This window comes from Cyprinus carpio, chromosome B23 (assembly GCF_018340385.1).
Source record: "Cyprinus carpio isolate SPL01 chromosome B23, ASM1834038v1, whole genome shotgun sequence".
In the NCBI taxonomy this organism is placed as follows: domain Eukaryota; kingdom Metazoa; phylum Chordata; class Actinopteri; order Cypriniformes; family Cyprinidae; genus Cyprinus; species Cyprinus carpio.
Genome location: NC_056619.1, coordinates 5,161,864 through 5,181,666, shown reverse-complemented (window position 1 = coordinate 5,181,666; position 19,803 = coordinate 5,161,864). Strand labels below are relative to the sequence as shown.

Here is a 19,803-nt window from a genome sequence, read left to right as displayed (position 1 = left end):
TTAATATAGAACAGCGATTAAACTGAATGTTTTTAATGCATTGGCCTTGTCACACACACACATACAGTGATGTTCAGTATGGTCACACTGTATATCTGTTATTCAAGAAACCTTTGAAAAGTTTAAAAAAAAAACAATTTATGAAAAAATATTCAGAAACTATTTGCATGAAAATCAAAATAGGCCTATTGTTCTTTTTTTTTAATCGTATCATTTAAAAATGTGTATGTACTGTACAAAGCATTAATGCATTCTGTATAATACAGAATGCATTAAAAAGGGGGGGGGGGGGGGGGTGGCACAGTGGTTAACCAGAAAATGTAAAAATGGCACGTCAGGCCGAAAAGGCTGCCGACCCCTGCTCTAGGTGTTCGAAGTGAGACGTGTGAAAAGAGATCAGAAAACACTGCCCTTCTGAACTCAGCTGACTTCAACAGGAGTAAATGTAAAAGTGTACATTTGTGGTAAAAATATTAAAATAGGTAATTGTGACTTTTTATCACTTTTTTTCCTCACAATTTATATAAACTCACTGATATAAACTCACAATTGCAAGTTACAAAGTCAGAATTCTGAGATATAAAATCGCAATTCTGACATTTCTCACAATTGTGAGTTTTTATCTTGCAATTCAGATTTCTTTTCTCAGAATTGCGTAATATAAACTCACAAATGCAAATTTGCTCAGTATGTGCAGCAGTAATAGTTCTGCTTGCCTTAGCAAACACTTTCCGCTCTAGATGACTTTGGTGTTTTCTGAAAGACAGAAAACATTGAACTGCAGGACGTTGAGAAGTGGAAATAGCCTGCAGTCTCTGATCTGCCAATTAACCCGGTTTCAGTAGGCATTCACACACTCCTTCTAAACGCCTGCTGAAATGCATGCGCATGCGTACACACATCCACACACAGCTCTCTTTCTATCTGATAAGTGGTATCTGACGTTTGTCCTAAATTAGCTTTTCAAGCGGGTCCCAGTGGAAGTGTCCAGAGAGCGGTGGAACTTTCCAGACATCAGATACTGCAGTTAAGAGCGTGTTGACAGGAGGTGTCCGACTTATCAGAGAGTCACTTACATCAAAGAGCATCCCTTAGAGAGTGTCAAAATAAACTCTGCTGGTCTGCGGTGTGTGTGTGTGTGTGTGTGTGTGTGTGAGATGCTCTAAGAATGGTCTAAGGCTATGTCCACACGAAGCCAGAGCTTTCCCTATCCTTTTTTCCCCCCTCGTCTCAAAAAATATCTGCGTCCACAAAAAAACACAAAACTGACACAAAACTATTTAGTATACATGCCAGACCAGCATGTGGCGCTGTAATTCTGCCACAGAGGTACACTAAAAATGGAGAAGAAGACTCATAAAACGCGCACAAACCATACAAACGAACAACAAACAAAAAATTAACAAAACATTTAAAAATCTATATAAAAAAAAGACAATAAAAAAACAATCATTCATTTTTTGTTCATGTTACGTTACCTGTGACGTGACGTAGTGGTGTCTGACTAGGGGTGAGACGTGGGCTGATCACGTCATTGTTTCAGAAAATATATGGATTCGCTGTCTACATGAAAACACAAGGGCGGCTTTATCAAATGTATCAACTCTGGGACCCGGTTTAAAAAAAAATTGGTTTAATTCTCCCAAAACGCCGGATCTGTGTGGACAAAATGCCTATACGATACAAAATGTATGAGTATACAGAGTATACAGCGTCTCTGTGTGGACGGGGCCTAAGTTTCTGAAGAATTTCTTCTGCAGAGGTGTTTTTATGTGCAGAATGTTTACTGTAAAATCATTACTTCACAAAGGACATGACTTTGGTCAGGCAAGTAAGATGTGTTATGTAATCAGATTACTTTTTTCAAGTAATTAGTAAAGAAACACATTACATTTACTTTACAAGAAAACATCCGAGTTACTTTTTTTTTTCAAATAAGTAACTCCAGGTGCTTTGCTCTCGTTGCTCTCATTTACTGACTGACGGCTCTCCTGTCTTCAGAAGTGCAGAGGCATTGTGTGCGCTGTGTGAACATGATGTTACTGTAGGTCTAGACTAAATGTGAGCATGCGTTTACTAAGCTCACAAGCTCACTAAGAAAAACAGTAAGATGTAAACTCAGAATATGATGCAAACTTGCAATAATTAAGTATGTTAAATAGCACAGACATCCTTTATGTATTTAATCCCATTTTATTAACCATTATTTTCCTGCTGACCTTTAATGATCAATTCCACCATAATAATAACAAATATGACTTTAGAGTAGTGCGGTTAAACGAGTAATCGTGATTAATCGTATCCAAAATAAAAGTTTTTGTTTACATAATATTTGAGTGTGTACTGTGTTTGTTTATGATGTGTATATATATATAAATATATACATATATATATATATATATACATATATACCAGATATAGATACATATATATTCATATATATATATATATAAATATATATTTACACACATTCATATATACATTATATATTATATTATTATATTTATATTATATATATAAAACATATAAACATAACATTTTTTTTCTTAAATATATACATGCATGTGTTTGTATTTATATATACATAATAAAAATACACAGTACACACACACATTATGTAAACAAAAACTTTTATTTTGGATGTGATTAATCACGATTACTCGTTTAACCGCACTACTTTAGATAAACATAATATTTGATTTTTTTTTTTTTATTGCTGAAGACTGTTCTTCAAGCAATCAAGAATGGCAGCACGGTTTAAATTTACATTTCCTTCACCCTGACGCTTTTTTTTGCCAAAAATAGAATTTTCTTTTAAAACAAACCGCAAACCCAGCCCAGATTTAAAAAGTAAAGAGAAAGTAAAATAATGTATTACTTTCGCAAAAAATAAATAAATAAAATAATTTGTTGCTTTTTAGGGAGTAATGCAATATTGTGGTGCTTTAACTTTTCCCAACACTGTTGACAAGATTTTCAATAAATGCATGGGAGGATGGCAGGATGAAGAAATGCTGGTCTCTCACCGGTTTTGGGTTGCAGGTTCTTGCGTGGCTCTTCGGGTCCTTCGATCAGTTGGTCGGCCAGAAACATATGCGCCTGATCCAAAGTGCTGAGAACTAAATGCTCACGCTCCTTAAGCTCCGTCCTCAGAGCCTGAAAACACATCCATCAACATCACATCACAAACAGTCGATCATTCTTAAACAGAGCTTTAATTATAGAAATCAGCAGAAACAAGAAGAAAAGAGGCGGGAAAACAACCTTCATTAAAAAAAAATAAAAAAAATGTAAAAAACAGTTGACCATTTAACAGAGAAATAAAATGATACATAGATGGAGGAATGGACTACATAGAGAATCAGATAAATAAAAATACAGAAATGGATATATGGATGGAAAGATATAGAAATAATTTTTGCCGGCCTACTTTTGTTTTTTTCATGAATTTCATTCTTTTAATTTTTTTCTCCATTAGGTCTACCACAGTCTGTCATTATCTGATGGTATATTGTTGCTTATGTTTTCCAGCACTCTATCTGAGAGTGTGTATGTTTGCGTGCAAGCAGGAGATCAGTGAGAGCCAAATGAAAAACAAAGAGAACAAGAAAAGGTGAGAACGAGGGCAGTGAAAGACTGATAGGATGTACATATAAAATGGACACTAAAGAGCAACTGCAAACACGATCTCCGAGGTCAAACGATGCATTTCTGCAGGGTCGCACACAAATTAGCCAAACTAATAGCCGTCCTCGATATCCGACAAAACTAATTCCTGGCTTCAGGCAGCGCAGGACTTCTGTACAGCCATGCACACAATTAAATGAACAGCCAAATCTCTGCGGAGGGGAAAACTGGATTACCATTCCTCTGATAGTTGGGCCCCTCAGGCTCGACTGGAGAGCAGGGTCACGGCACCCTTCCACACTTCTGAAACGGTCGTTAAACAGAGCCGGAGGAAGTGATAAGCCTTTTAATTACATCCTGCTACAGTAAACCTAGCGAGAACCAGCCGCACATTAGAGGCCCATGAAGAGGAGCGCTCCATTAAACAGCATTAAGGAGATGTTAAGGACCGATATTAAAAAATCATAAAGATTAGAATAAGACGAAGAAAGAGACACATATGAGGTCAAAGAAGAACATCACACATGAGCACAGATACAGAAGTAAACAGGTGAAAATCACCACATTTTTGGTATCTTTTAGCTACAGCAGTGGTGCTGACAGCATTAAATATACAACATACACATATCCACATTCCCTATTAATGTGTCAAGTTGTGACTTGCCTCAAAAACTGTAAACAGCTCCACTTTGAATCACTCCTGAAAGGGATAGTTTACCCAAAAATGAAAATTCTGGGCAAATCTGTACGAGTTTCTTTCTTCTGCTGAACAAGAAAAAGATGTTGTGCAGAATGTGTGTAACCAAATAGTTGTTCATCCCCACTGACTTTTTGGATTTTCATTTTTGAGTGAACTAGCGCTTTAATAACAAGTTATTTTCATCTTGAGTAGGTTTTTTTTTTTTTTTTTTTTTTTGCATTTCTCCATGTTTCTTGCTTTTCTTTCGACCTCCCCAATGATAGGTAATTGCAATGGTTTAAACAGTAGGCTATAACCTTAAACACTTTAATTATACCTCAGTTTAATTAAAGGGATAGTTCACCCAAAATTGATATTGTCATTTACTTGCCCTAATGTCATTCCCATAAGACATTCATTCATCTCTGAAACACAAATCAAATGTGTTCCTCCATTGAAAGATCATTACACCAAAACTTGGATGCTTCAAAACATCCCAGGATAAAAGTAATCCATATGAATGAGAGAGATTCACACAAACATTAATGAAATATAAACACTGACCAAAGTGCAACAGAAGGTAAATACCATATACAATAAACTCATTGATCAATGTTTATATGTGAATATAAGCCTAAATTGAATCAAATCTAAAATGTGTAGTGACGCTTTAAACAAAATTATTTACATTTTACCCTTTACCCTAATCTAAAATGTGTAAGTCGTTCTAAAATTAAAAATAAAAAGAAAGATAACCATCACAAAAAAAAAAAAAACCTATTCCAATTACAAATAAGAAAATCCACCATTGTTTATTCCAAATTCTAAACATAAAAAACAAAACAAATGGATTATTTTTACGACGTCTTTATGAATTTACTTAAATTGGAAAAACAGAATGAACATTTTATGAACAAAAAAGGCTGCGTGGACTTGCATTGGAAGAACAGAAAACTAATTTTATGCTCCACTAAAAATACCTTCATTTATGTTTTGTTGATATGGGTTTGGAACGACACAAAGTGAACAAATTATGAGCATTTTCATTTTTGAGCAAACTCTCCCTTTAAGATGCAGCTGAATCATGCTTTAGTAAACAACCTTAAAAACCACAAAAAACAAAACACACTCCTATCTCCCCAAAACTTAACACTTTTAAAGCCAAAAATGGCAAACTATCATCAGTGCTCTTCCTGAGCTCTTAAAACACTTCTGACAGACACAAACAGAGAAACACAAAAGCACACGCATTCAGCCCTAAATGGTACATAATGAATAACCTCTGTGCCTGGAGTGAAAGACCATTCAAAACCATCAAATGACAAACTACTCGACACATCCTGAACACCTTTTAAAGACTCCCAAGCAAGCGCTCTAATGGCTCAGTTCCAGCCAAGACATCCTCAAGGCTTGTTTTTGGGGAGGATGTCCTTGACAGACTGAAGCTCAGGTCTAAGATGCTGGAGTGGTGCCAAAGTGCCACTTATCGCTATAGCAACAATAATTATCTTTGGCGCTGCTTTTTTCAGAATGAAATCACCCTCACTTTTTAATTGAGCTAAATGGACATCATGCTTATAAGTCAGACTGGTCCAGGTTCAGTACAGTCCAGCATGTGTGGCATGCCGCCAATTACCTCAGAAAGGAATTTTTCGCTTGCTTTGAGGAAAACAAACAGAAAATGTGTCTTTACAGTAAAGCACACACATTTAACATGGATGTCTAAGGAACAAATGCCTGGAAGATTGAAAAGCAGAAAAGGCAGCATTTATATTCAATCATTTGCTGAAAAAGGGTTATTATTATTTTTTTCCGGTGGAGCCACACCTGAGAATTGGCCCTTAAGGTGTTACCAACATGTAAATGGTAACAATTACTCTAGTTAATTTCATTTTCAGAGAAAACCATCCTCTGTGGCAAATAGCTTAAACTGCATTCGACCTGGAGCATAATGGATAAAGAAGACAATCCTTTATGACCACGGACTAAATGATTTCTAATTTCTATAAAAAGGGCAAAAAAAAAAAAAAAAAAAGTCCTTAAAAAAAAAAAAAAAAACTTGAAGTTCACCAGCTCATGTCCTCAAGTTCTTGACGGCACGGGCTCATGAAGCACAGCTAAATGCAGATATATTCACACTTGCTCAGTCTCTTGTCAGAGATCACCTGCTTACTGTCCTGAAACACACACGGCTCTCTTAAAACTGCTTAGAAGTCAAGCCACATTTCAAACTGCTTGGTCAATAGACGCTTTCATCAGCTATAAAACCATCTGCTTTGAATGCTTTCAATTAGGAGAAGCAGAGAGAGAGGGCAAATCAAATCTTGAAAGTCAAAGGCATTTGCAATGACGCAGTATCTGCCCTGGACCTAAAATATTAGATAACTAGCTTTCAATCCATTTAAAAAGCGTGTAAATTGAAATCAATACCTGAGCGGCAAACTGACACTGATTCAACTAATGTCTCGACTGAGACTAACAAAGACTAGTAAAAACTCCCATCAGCTGACGACACTGTCAGCACTCAAGTGTCTTTCATCTCTTTACTGCAGCATAAAAGGATCTTCAGAGCGATTCTTATTAGTTATAGTGAGGTCATTCTTTCCTGTCTCGGGTCAGAGAAAAGTTTAAGGCTTTAATCTGCCTCTTATTTAACACTCGGAGGATTCAAGACCCAAACGATCAGAATAAATCACACAGACGTCGCCATTATTGAACAGAGCTCAGCCGGCAAAGTAACCGCAATCACTGCAAAGACAGTTTCCAACTTTTTTTTAAGGTCATTATTTCTTTTTCTGGGTGTCTGGACTAAAAAACCTTGCAGTGATGTGACTAATGCAGCATGATAGTGCTTATATAAGAGTTCCATGAAAAATTAGAAACATGCGCATATAAATTTCAGTCTGTTCTTCACATTAAACTATTATATTGCTTCAGAGGACTTATGGACTACTTTATGATACTTTTATAGTGCTGTTCTGTCCTTTCTGGTCACTGAATGGAAAAGAGCGGTACAGACATCTGGCTAAATTTCTTTTATGTTCCACTGAAAGTTTTAAATGATACATGGCAAATGTATTAATTTTGATTTTTGTTTGATTTATCCTATTAAAGGTGGATAAAAAGAGTGTCTGATATCACATGAATCACGTGTCCTTGTAACGGTCAAAAGCTTTACACTTTTCAGCTTTTATCAGTAAAACTGAGAATAACACACTCTCTCCCGCTCGCAGGACTCTCCAAAACGGTGATTGATAGTTTTAATTATAGCAGCAATAAAGGAGGCTCTTCTATTGGATAATTAGATGTGTGATTAATAAACACTATTACTGAGACATAAGGCCGAGAGGAATTTAGAGCTACTGTCCTCAAGTACTCTTTGTGGCCAATAATCAAACAAATGCTGTGGATAAATTACATGATTATACTAATAGACAACCGCCACACGCAGACACACACACACACACACACACACACACACTCACACACACACACATATATATATACAAATAAATAAAAACAACCATATATATATATATATATATATACACAGTACACACACACACACACACACTCACACACACACACATATGTGTTTATCATTACTTTAGATCAATTTAATGCATCCTCTCATGAAAAATTGATGCTGAAAATTTAGCACACAACATCACATTAAAAAAATAAAAAATAAAACATATTAAAACACAAATCATAAAACTTAAATAAAAAAAATATTTCTTGATCTGTCCGCGTATTTTGGGTTAAAAAATGCAGGCTTCAAGAGCAGAAGATAATTATAATAAAAAAAGAAAAAAAAAAAGAATACATTAAAAACCTTACGGTCCACAATCTTCTAACTGGTAGTGTATAAAATATATCCTTTAGTTGAAATATGAATAAACAGACAAATAAACAAACAAACATAACATATAACATGACATAACATAAAACAAAATACTAAAATAAAATGAAATAAAATACAATTAAATAAGAGCTGCATAATCACTTAATCAGTTTTTGAGGAAATGAATGTCTTCAAGAATGTTTCTTTCTTTCTTTTTTTTTTTATATGACATTTTTGGTTTCTCAGAAAAAGATGAGCTGAATGTCAACCCTGTTACCATGACTTTGTTTCATAAACAACCGATACTTGAAACCTTGTGGAAGTATCAGATTTAAATGATCTTTCTATTAAGCTCCTTGTAGTTTCTCGCCTTTAATGTCAAATGAAACTCTAAAAGTGTTACTTTTTAAAGGCATAATTACATCCCAGCATATCATGCTCATTAATATATTACATAAAATATATTAATTTAGCTAGAGATGGCATAATGCAGATACCACTTGAATATTAAAAGTCAAACAAAAATGTACTTTAAAAATCACCTTTTCAAAATGGAAAAGGCACCATTTCTATTTCATTTAATGGCCTCATTACACTCAATTAATCTTGGAATAAAGGTCATTCTGTGTCTCTTTAACTGGCTCAGTGTCTTTATCAGGGAAAGTTTTCAGACAGACAATGTGTTCAGCTCTTCTAAGTCTCTCAGACCTCACACAAATTATTCATTTCCACTTCCATCTCGAGTTCTGGGGCGCTCTATCCCGGTCGCCCGGGTGGCACGGCACACTAATCAGCTGTGACGTGTTCAAAAGTCCTGGCGTTTTGTACCCATGCTGCTAAAGCTCTTACCAGGGCAGCCGGCTCAAAGACAATCTATTATAAGAGCCCAAGAAAAAGATGAGGTGGAGAGAGAGAGGGAGAGAAAGTCAAAATGGGGGGCAATCTTTCTCTTCGCTCCGGAGAATCATTAGTCAAACTGTCTGAGAAAGAGAGAAAGAGAGAGCGAGCATAACCAAACTGTCACAGCCTCGTTACGGTTTCAACCTTCCTGCCACCTTCCCATAATTCCCTGCGGTAGTTTTGGCTGCTATTGTAGGTATCCCTGCATCATACAGCAGAAAAAAAACATGCCTGTACTGATCAAAAGCTTATAACAGAAACCTCTTTAAAATGCTCTTAATTATGAGATGCATCTCTGGATCTGTGTATGTAAACTTTTAAAGACCTTATATGTGACCCCGGGTCAGTCAAACACTGATTAAAATGCTTTTGGGTAAAGGTGAGAGTGTAAACGCTCTGATTGTGCAGCTCAGGCCTGCTATTATCTTGATTACTGTCATTATCACACAGGTGGTTAATGACACATTTGGGTCAGTTGTTAGGTCAGTGACACACTGTACACATACACTGTATGACACGATCACAATATAACGACCTAATAAAGAGCATAAACACTACAAGATTTCCTGCAGGAGAATCTGACGAGAGGCCGGAGGGGAAAAAATGTGCTGAAGATGAAAGGATGGAGAGGAGAGACGAATAAGAAAGACAAAATGGGACATCGGATGAGACCAGAGAAGACAAAAGACTAGACAACACAGCTGTTGAGGTGAAGAGAAGAGACAGGACACTAAAAAGAGGAAAGGAGACAAGATGGACATGAGACGATATGAGGCAAGACAAGTGAGAAACGAGACGAGAAGAGACCAGAGAGAGAGACATGATGATGAGACGAAAAACAAACAAGAGACAGAAGAATAAAATACTATTGTGGTGAGCATTCAAAATAAGACGATTAAGAGAAAAAAGAAGACAGAAGACAAATGAGAACTGAATGAAATAAGAGACAGGAAAGACAAGACAGGACGAGAACAGTCAGACAGAGAAAAGAAGAGAAGACAAGATGGGAAAACAAAGAGACACAAAGTGGGACAAAAATGAGACAGGATGGGATGAAAGATGTGAGAGAAGAGAATGAGAAGAGAAAGGCACAATAAGAGATGAGAGAGAAGAAGAGACATTGAGAAGAGAAAGATCTAAGAGGAAAGAGTGAAACAAAATTAAATGAGATGAGACGAGCGAACAGACGTGTTGAAAAAAAAGAAAAAGTAATGAGACCAGATTAAATGTAAGAGGAGACAAGCTAAGAAGAGAACAAAGATGAGAGAGGAGAAGAAAAGAAAGAAAAAAGAAAAGACAAGATGAGAAGAGACAATGAAAGGAGAAAGGTATGAGAGAAAAATGAAATGATAAGAGGTGACGAGACAATGAAAGGAGAAAGGTATGAGAGAAAAAGGTAAAAATGAGGTGACAAGTCAGCATACAAGTTGAAAAGAGTGTGATGAGACAAGATTAATGCTGTCAATCGATTAAAAAAAACTAATTAATCACACTTTTTTTTCTGAAATGAATCGTGATAAATCCCACCTAACATTCAAGTTTTTACATTTGCTCTTATATTGCAATAATTTCACATTCAATCTTCAAATTAATGTACCAACAACACAAAGACACAGCTTTTTTATGACTGTAGGAGAGTACCACTGATATAATACTGACGTCTCTAGGAAATTGGTATTTTTTCCTAATATTTAACCATTTACTATAGCCATTCAACATGACAGTATAATTGAGAGCTTTCAATTTGAACATTTATTGATTTATTAGACAACTTCTAAAAAACTTAAAACAATCAACTTATAATAAATTAAGTGCTCCCTTCAAAGTTTAAAACAGAAACTGAGTCTTCACATAAACCCATTATAATAAATATTGATGTATTGGTGCCTCCCTTCAGCAAGTTGAAAATAACTGAAGACATAACTACGACATTGCATGCTCGTAGTTTCTTTCCTGCATTTTCTCACAACTCCGTGACTTAACTGAAGACATAACTACGACATTGCATGCTCGTAGTTTCTTTCCTGCTTTGATATGAAATGATACAGTGTGCAGCGATGCCTTTGTGTGTGCAGACAAGAAGAGACAAGAAATCAGAGATGAGAAAAATGTATGAGGTTCAGAAGAGACAAATGAGATGAGAAGAAATAGACAAGATTTGAGAAAAAGACAATGAGAAGGTACAAAGACAGATAAGAGAGAAGACAAGTTCTGATGAGAGGAGAAGAGATTAAAAGAGAGAGGTGACGAGACAATGAGAGGAGCGATGAGAGCGGCTCTCACCGTGCAGAGAGGTGACGAGACAATGAGAGGAGCGATGAGAGCGGCTCTCACCGTGCAGTGGGTCTGCTGCTGCAGCACTGTGGGAACGTCTCCTCCGATGGGCATCTGCTTGTTCAGTTCCTCATCCTTCACACTGATCCAGAGGCCCAGCTCCTCCAGGACTGACAGAAGCCGGTTCCAGCGCTCAGCACTGGCCTCCAGGTGAGCCCTGCACACACGTTCACACACATCTGAATACTAATGGAGATGTTAGATTAGGAATGCATCAGGACTTCCCACAAACACAGGAAAATTTACCAACGGTCTTTCTCTGAACAGAATGAGTGCAATAGGTGAAGCTTTTTTTATGTGTGTGTGTCTGTGTGTGCGCACATAGGGGTTGACAGTGCAAGGATTATACTCACATTTGCTATTAAAAATAGATGTGGCAGAACTCTAAAATGTGTTTAGAAGCATGTGCATGAATAAAAAAGGACCCTGTGGATCCTTAATTTTTAAATAAAATCAGGATTATAATATTTAATCAAAGTTTTCTGATGAAGAAATACAGCATTTTTCAAAGTAAAAAACACCGTGCTGTTGTGCATTCTCCAAGCTCGCTGTTTTAAAGCACTTTTCATTTGAGCCAGTAGATTAATCATGATCTGTCGTTGATGAACTATAACAATGTTTACTTTGTGGCATTTACTGTATATTGCAATATGTTGTAGATGGCAGTAAGAGTGCATATTTTATCTTCCTCATGCTGAATATAAGTAAAGCATACACATTTCAAAATAAGAGTCCCAGTGTATTAACAGTTATATAGACATACATTCATGGCCAAAAATATTGGCACCCTTGGCAAATATGAACAAAGAAGGCTGTGAAAATTAATCTGCATTGTTAATCCTTTTGATCTTTTATTAAAAAAAAATTCACAAAAATCTAACCTTTCATTGGATAATAAGACTTTAAAATGGGGGGAAATTTCATCATGAAATAAATGTTTTTCTCTAATACACATTGGCCACAATTAATGGCACCCCTAGAAATTCTTATGAGTAAAATAACTCTGAAGTATATTCCCATTCATATTCACAATTTTGAGTACTCCAGGGTGATTATGAACATGAAATTATCCAGCCATTGCTTCCTGTTTCACAGAAATATAAATAGGGGGGAAACAAAGCCCAAACTCCCTTAATCATCCATCACAATGAGAAAAAAACAAAGAATACATTTCTGATGTGCAGCAAAAGATAATTGAGCTTCACAAATTAGTGAAGTGGCTTTAAGAAAAGAGCTAGAGCAGTGAAAATTCCCATTTCTACCATCAGGGCAATAATTAAGAATTTCCAATCAACATAAAATGTTACGAAACTGCCTGGAAGAGGACGTGTGTCTATGTCGTCCTAATGTGTGGTGAGGAGGAGAGTTTGAGTAGCTAAAGACTCTCCAAGGACCACAGCTGGAGAATTGCATAAAATAGTTGAGTCTCGGGGTCAGAAAACCTTAAAAAAGAAAAGTCAAACGCACCTACATCACCACATTTTGTTTGGGAGGGTTTCAAGAAAAATTACCATAGCTTATCCAAAAACAAACTCCAGCATGTTCAGTTATCAGACATGACTGGAACTTCAAATGGGACTGGCTTCTATGATCAGATGAAACTAAAAAAATTAGCTTTTTTAGCAGCAAACACACAAGATGGGTTTTGGTACACACAGGGATAAAAAGTACCCCATGTGTACGGTGTACTGCTGTATTTTTGATGTTGTGGGCCTATATTTCTGCTGGAGGTCCTGGACATCTTGTTTAGATACATGCTATCATGGATTCTATCAAATACCAACAGATAAAAAATCAGTAAGTGACTGACTCTGTTAGAAATCTTATAATGGGCCATGTTTGGATCTTCCAACAGTACAATAATCCAAACACAAACCTCAAAAACAACACAGAAATGGGTCACTGAGCTCAAAACCAAGCTTCTGCTATGGCCATTCCAGTCCTCTGACCTGAACCCCTCGGAAATGAGTGAGGTGAACTGAAGAGAAGCAGCACCAACATGGAGCTGGGAATCTAAAGGGTCTGAAGAGATTCTGGATGAAGGAATGGTCTCTGATCTCTTGTCAGGTGTTCTCTAATCTCATCAGGCATTATAGCAGAAAATTTAGACCTGTTAAACTGGCAAATGGAGGTTTCAAAAAGTATTGAATAAAAGGGTGCCATTAATTGTGGCCAATGTGTATTAGAGAAAAACATTTATTTCATAATGATATTTCCCCCCATTTTAAATTCTTAATATCCAATGAAAGGTTAGATTTTTGTGATTTTTTTAAATAAAAGATCAAAAGGATTAATGCAGATTAATTTTCACAGCCTTCTTTGATCATATTTACCAAGGGTGCCAATATTTTTGGCCATGACTGTATGTATAACTGTAATAAATAGATTGTGCCAATATAGTTTATACAGTTTAAAGCAGGCCTATAAACAATTTCAGTATTATAAAATACAGCTTGAAGCAAAATATTTATGTACAATGAAGAAAACAAACAGGATGTCGCTTTCTGCCATTTGAGTTTCCTTTCTGTGAACAAATCTAGCCCGGCACATAAATGAACTGAAACTCAGCATATATAGGCTAGTAAGGCTATGTTATGTGTCACACTGTTTTTTCCCCATGTTTATCTGTAAACTAAATCAAAAATATTTCAAGAATTTATTCCTTGTATGTATATATGTACTGCAGATTATATACATATAACATAATGTAATAATATTTAGTATTTTCACATCTAGGTGGAAAAAAAAGTGTAACTTGTACTACTGTCTCTTCAAAATAAATGGAAAGAAACTGAGTATTTTTTTTTTCTGTTTTACTGAAATTGTATCAAACTGTGACCCCAGAACCGAGGTATGTACTGAACCATGACATCTGTGTACTGTTCCACCCCAATATATATATATATATATATATATATATATATATATATATATATATATATATATATATATATATATATATATATATATATATATATATATATATATATAATGTGTGCTTTTCAGCTTAAAAACTCATGCACTCCTAGGGAAAAAAATAAGTGTCAAGCCCTGGTGTGTGTGTGTTACTGGATGCATCAGCAAGACTTGTAATTACAAGTGTTCACTAATTAGTGCCTAATTAGATTAGAACACAATCACACCATTTTCCTCTCTCTCACACACAGACACAGTCTCTTGTTTGTCCATTTTGCCATTTAAATGGTTCACACACACGCACATGCACACGCACACACACACACACACACACACACACACACACACACACACACACACACACAGCTGCTCATATTGACAATAGAAGTGAAACACAGCTCCATATGCCCTTACTAAGTGACTCATGTTTAATGGTTTTCAAGTGACCGCAACATTAAGGTGTGAGCACTTCAACTTGAGGTGTGTGTGAATGTGACTGACCGTATATTGGCTGATTTGGCCTTCAGGTCGTTCCAGCGCTGGTTCATATCATCCAGTCTCTGTTGAAGAAAAACGGCTTCCTCTGAGCTCCCCAGAGCCTTCACCATCTTCATCTTATTCCCATCCACACTCCTGAAGACATCATTATGAGCCTCGATCTCTGCCTGGATGTCCTACACACACACAGATAGAGAGACAGAGACTGCTTTAATTGCACTGTTACCACCTTCATTATGTGAATTCGTTAAAGGAAAAGATAAACAAATCAACAAAGACAGGCAGAGACGTTTCCACACCTCCGCTGAGAGGAAAACACACAATTAAAGCTGTCAGTCTGATACTGAACCTCACCACACACACACACACACACACGCACAGAGCGTACTGAACTGAAGATTAATCATACTACACGTAAAAGGACCCATAAATATATTGAGCACATAATCTAGTCATTCACACCATCCAATAGAATTACTAGCTAAGAACTAATACTTAACTTTTTTTTATAATATATTTTTTGTTTAATTTTCATGTCTAATTTTGGTTTATTTAGTTTCAGTAGATTGTTGAGCTCGGTTTTCATTTCTTATATAACACAGCAACACAATTTGTATCACACACCTATGCCAAAAACACAATTTATAAGCACTTACATCATGTTTAAAACCAAACTGTAACATCAAACTGCCTTTAAAGTTAACTAGTGAAATGCACAACGCTACAGCACACTACAGGATTTCCTATCTAACGTTACTCTGGATATTTATCATACATCAACATCGATTGGATCAGCAGTTGCTGTGCTGTTTTTTTTTTTTTTTTTCTAACAGAACAAACTGCTATATATACACACGCAATTTTTTGCCTTAATCATGCTGATAAAGCATGCTTGAATTTGACATATTGAGACATGTAGAGGACAGTAGGAGGTGGTTTGGGTCTTTTCCAGTTCATTTGCAAAGTTAACTTTGCTACGTGACAAACTCTCTCTCTCTCTCTCTCTCTCTCTCTCTCTCTTTTAAACAATATTCACCAGAATACCAATGAACACACACAATAGTGCTAAGTATGCTGCTGAAACACACATCAGAACACGCAGAGATTAAATAGTATTATGTTGAAGGTCCTGATATAATTTAATGAGAAAGACACAAGTACTCACTACTTACACTGTAAGACAATGTCTGACTGACACATAAATGGACTAAGAGATCTTTTGGATATCTGTATATCTGTTTTATTAGATACAGAATGGTCTGAAACAACAAAACTGTTGGTGAAATAAATCAGAACAAAACAGACTGTCTGAAACAAAGCTGCCATCGGAGGAAAAAGAAAAAAAAACTAAAACAAAATGTTTAGAGAAAAAAAAACCTCAAACAAAGCAAATGTCTTTAAACAAAACTTCATGGACCTCACAAATTTTGGAAAAATGCAGTGAATACATCTTCCTTAAAAGATGCTGTCTGGTTTGAGGTAAACAGGACTATTTTTCCCAGGTGAACAGTGACAAACGATGCCCAGAATAAACACAGTCAGCCAATCAGATCAGAGCTTCCATTCTGGATGGTTATTGTCATTTATGACTGCATTTTGCATCAAGCAAGCATCTGCCTAATTCACATGACACAAGAACACACAGAACCAGCAGACTGAAGCTTCAGCTCACTAGAAATCTCATTTCTGCTCTTCATCTCTAATAGTTCTCAATGAAATATTTAACTGTGATCAATTCAAGCACGAGCTCCACACACACACTAAAACTCCCTCATCTGGCAGTCTGACCTATTAAACGAGGCAATAAAAAAGCTTTTCTCGTTAATAAAGTTAAATAATTGCTTCTAGATCATAAAGACTCCCCAGAGCTGTCGTTCAGTGTGCTCTAATTTAACCAGACCTACCCACAAACCCAAGAGAGAGAGAGAGACACAGGTTAAAAGAAAAAACGTGACATTTTCATGTTTGACCTTTCCTTGTTTGTTGGTGGAAGCATCCTCAATGACTAACACACACACACACTCTCACAGGTGGGAGATGCTCTCCACACTGAGTGCGCTCTGAAACCTCTCTTTCCTGGAACTAGTTATTGCACAGATAGTGACTTACAGTACACTTGCTGCTGTACTGTCCCCTCCAGCGACCTGAGCTTAAGTGTCTTGATCGAGGACAAAATTAGGACAGTTTAGAGGTCAGCCTTTATGGGACTTTCTTTACAGGTCAGGATATGGTACATTGTTTTATTAAAAAAGGATTTTGTGATAAACAGATCATTGTGTCACTCACAGCAATATATACAATATGAAACTGTCCACCGTGTTTAGTGAACTGTCCCAATCACAAACATCTTATTTTGTTTCTCATGCTTAAGTTTTGGTGGTTTAAGGAGAAGGTAGAAGGTTCCATGTGTCTCTACATTGTGTTCTGGAGGGAAAAAAACTAAAACTTACAGCATCCTAGATAAACCTCTGATGCAGAAAGTTTCTTTAGAGTAGATGTTCGATTTGTCAGTGAGGATCAAACGATCATATTTTAAAATTTAGTATATCATAAGTATAAGTCAATACTGGAGAAATTTTACATTTTACATCAGATTTAAAATCTGTAATTTTTTTCTTATTGTTCTTAATTTTGGTAACGCTTCATTTTACAGTGTCCTTGTTACAGGTTATATGAACTTACTATATTAATAACAGTACATTACACATAATTATAAGCCACTAAACCTATTTTAAAGTTGCTTAAAATTTTGTATTAAGTTTTAGTTATCATTAGTAATGATAATAACCCTGGTAATTCAATATTAATAATAATAACCCTGGTAATTGCATATTATTAATTAAAATAACCCAGTAAAAATCATTTTAAGTTTTAGTTATCATTAGTAATGATAATAACCCTGGTAATTGCATGTTATTAATTAATATCACTCAGTAATAATTTGTGTAATTACAATGTAACAAGGACACCTTTAAACAAGACATTTTAATAGTTCATCCCTAAAGATCTATAATGGCGTTACAGATGTAGTCTCCAATAATCGCCACACCACCCTGATCCATTCCTCCACAATTAAATCTGAAAATACCTCCTCAAACTTCTGCAGCAACTCCTGCAAGCTGAAGTTCAGACCAATCATCATGATCTCCGTCTACCTCTACCACGCTACATTCCACAACGCCAACTACAGAGAGAAATCTGGCAACGGATCAGTCTCCTCTGGGGGTCCACACAAGCATAACGCAGCTTATCATATGCAGGAACATCTGTGGAGAGCACACACACACGTCTGGCGGCGTGGAGCGGAGCCTGAGCGCCTGTGCCGAAGCTCTGCCGCTTTGTGCTGAGAGACGCATGCTCCAGTGCTGGATGGGTCTTGCCCAGTGTTTAGGATCTTCTGCAGGCCTGGAGGTTGGAGGCAGATTGAAGATAGAGTTAGGGATTCAACCAAATATCCAAATGTAGGTTCAGTGATCTGGAGATGATTTAGCCGCTTTACTTGTTCTCACAAAGAGCACACACGGCTCATTCTCTCTAGTCCAGACACACACAGAAAGCGTCTTGTTCCTCCAGGTTCCTGTGACCCTCGGGCAAACGTTTGTACTCAGTTACCCGTGTCAGAGAGCCTCTGTGGGGATCGCTCTGACGGGCAGGGCAGGAGAGCAGCACGGCTGTCCGATTCACTCTCTCTCGTGGAAAACACACACTCAGAGTCAGAGAGCCAAGAAGAGCGCTGGAGGTCTGATCTTGAGGAGAACATCTCCAAATCTAGACATGTGGAAAGGCCAGAAGCAAGTGAGATGTGAAGGTCTTCGTCTTTTTCACAAGTCCACTTTGATCTTCACATCGGCACTTGAAGAACATTCATCCAGATGGAGGTCTGAGATGAGGTTTTCTTTCTGGGTGTAAAGATCTCCACAGGCAGCTTGAAGTTTTCCAGATCTTCCAAAAGTTTTCTCTCTGGCTGGCCAGCTTTCCTCTTCTGTCGTCTACTCTGACTGCTGACTTTTCCCGCTCTCTCTTCCACACACTCTCTCTCTCTCTCTCTCTCTCCCTCCAGTGGCAGCTGTTTATTATTTTATTCAGCATCCTCTGTTTCCCCTCCTCTTTCCCTCCATCCCACTCTAAACTAACACACACACACCCACTTCCTGTAGGGCCCCACCATGAAAGAGAGCGAGCTCATTGCCCAAAATGAAAAAGAAGAACATTCAACAAGATTGTAAAGGCGGGAAAGACTAAGTTTTATGAAGTACTGCAACAACTTCAGCATCAGTGAACATGTGAAGCTCTCACATGAGCGAGTGAGAGAGAGAAACCAAGAAAACACGAGTACTAGATAAACATAATCATTTTCCATATTCAAATTCAAGTACATATACATAAAAAACACAAACGAAAATAAAAAAATCAAATCCATTTTAAAAAATTACAATTACAACAATCAAATATTTTAGCAACAAATTACACATTGTGATTTACAGTGATTTGTCTGACATCCTTGCCAATATTGACCTTCGTGACAACAGACAGTCATTTTGTGTATATTGCAATTAGAGCATCCAATATTGCAACTAGTGTTAATTTCGTTAACGAAAACTGTTTGTTGATTAGCTTTTTTTTCCCCATGATTAAGATGGGATGACAGTAAGGTCAATAAACGATAACTATGACTATATTAACATGCAATTTCGTTGATGAAAAAAGACAAGACTAAAATGTATGAAAAATTAAAAATAAAAACGTTACCAAAAACCTCTTTTTATTTTCATCAAAAAAGGAGACAAAATGTTATTGTGGACTGCTCTACATCCCTCTACTACATGCTTTTTTAAAGTGTGTGATTGCCAGATATCAAGAGTTCAAATCCCCAAATTAGCTTCGCTGTTAGAAGGATACACTCAGCCGGTCTGTGTTCTGTCATGAGATCTTCACTGTATATGTTTGTGATTGTGGCTGTTGAATAAATGCACTTACTCAACCGCTGTTGTTTTAATAGAGAAAC

General features: G+C 36.6%; 1 protein-coding gene across 7 annotated transcripts in view; it reads right to left on the bottom strand.

Moving 5' to 3' along the window:
* utrn (utrophin) overlaps nucleotides 1–19,803 on the bottom strand; it is a 178,772-nt gene that overhangs the window by 75,657 nt on the left and 83,312 nt on the right. For all 7 annotated transcript variants that reach the window (XM_042751343.1, XM_042751348.1, XM_042751347.1 and 4 more), the window contains 3 exons: nucleotides 14,802–14,974; nucleotides 11,385–11,541; nucleotides 3,027–3,156 (listed from right to left, as the gene is read on the bottom strand). In XM_042751343.1, the coding sequence (XP_042607277.1) occupies nucleotides 3,027–3,156; nucleotides 11,385–11,541; nucleotides 14,802–14,974 (460 nt within the window). The remainder of the gene's footprint in view (nucleotides 1–3,026; nucleotides 3,157–11,384; nucleotides 11,542–14,801; nucleotides 14,975–19,803) is intronic.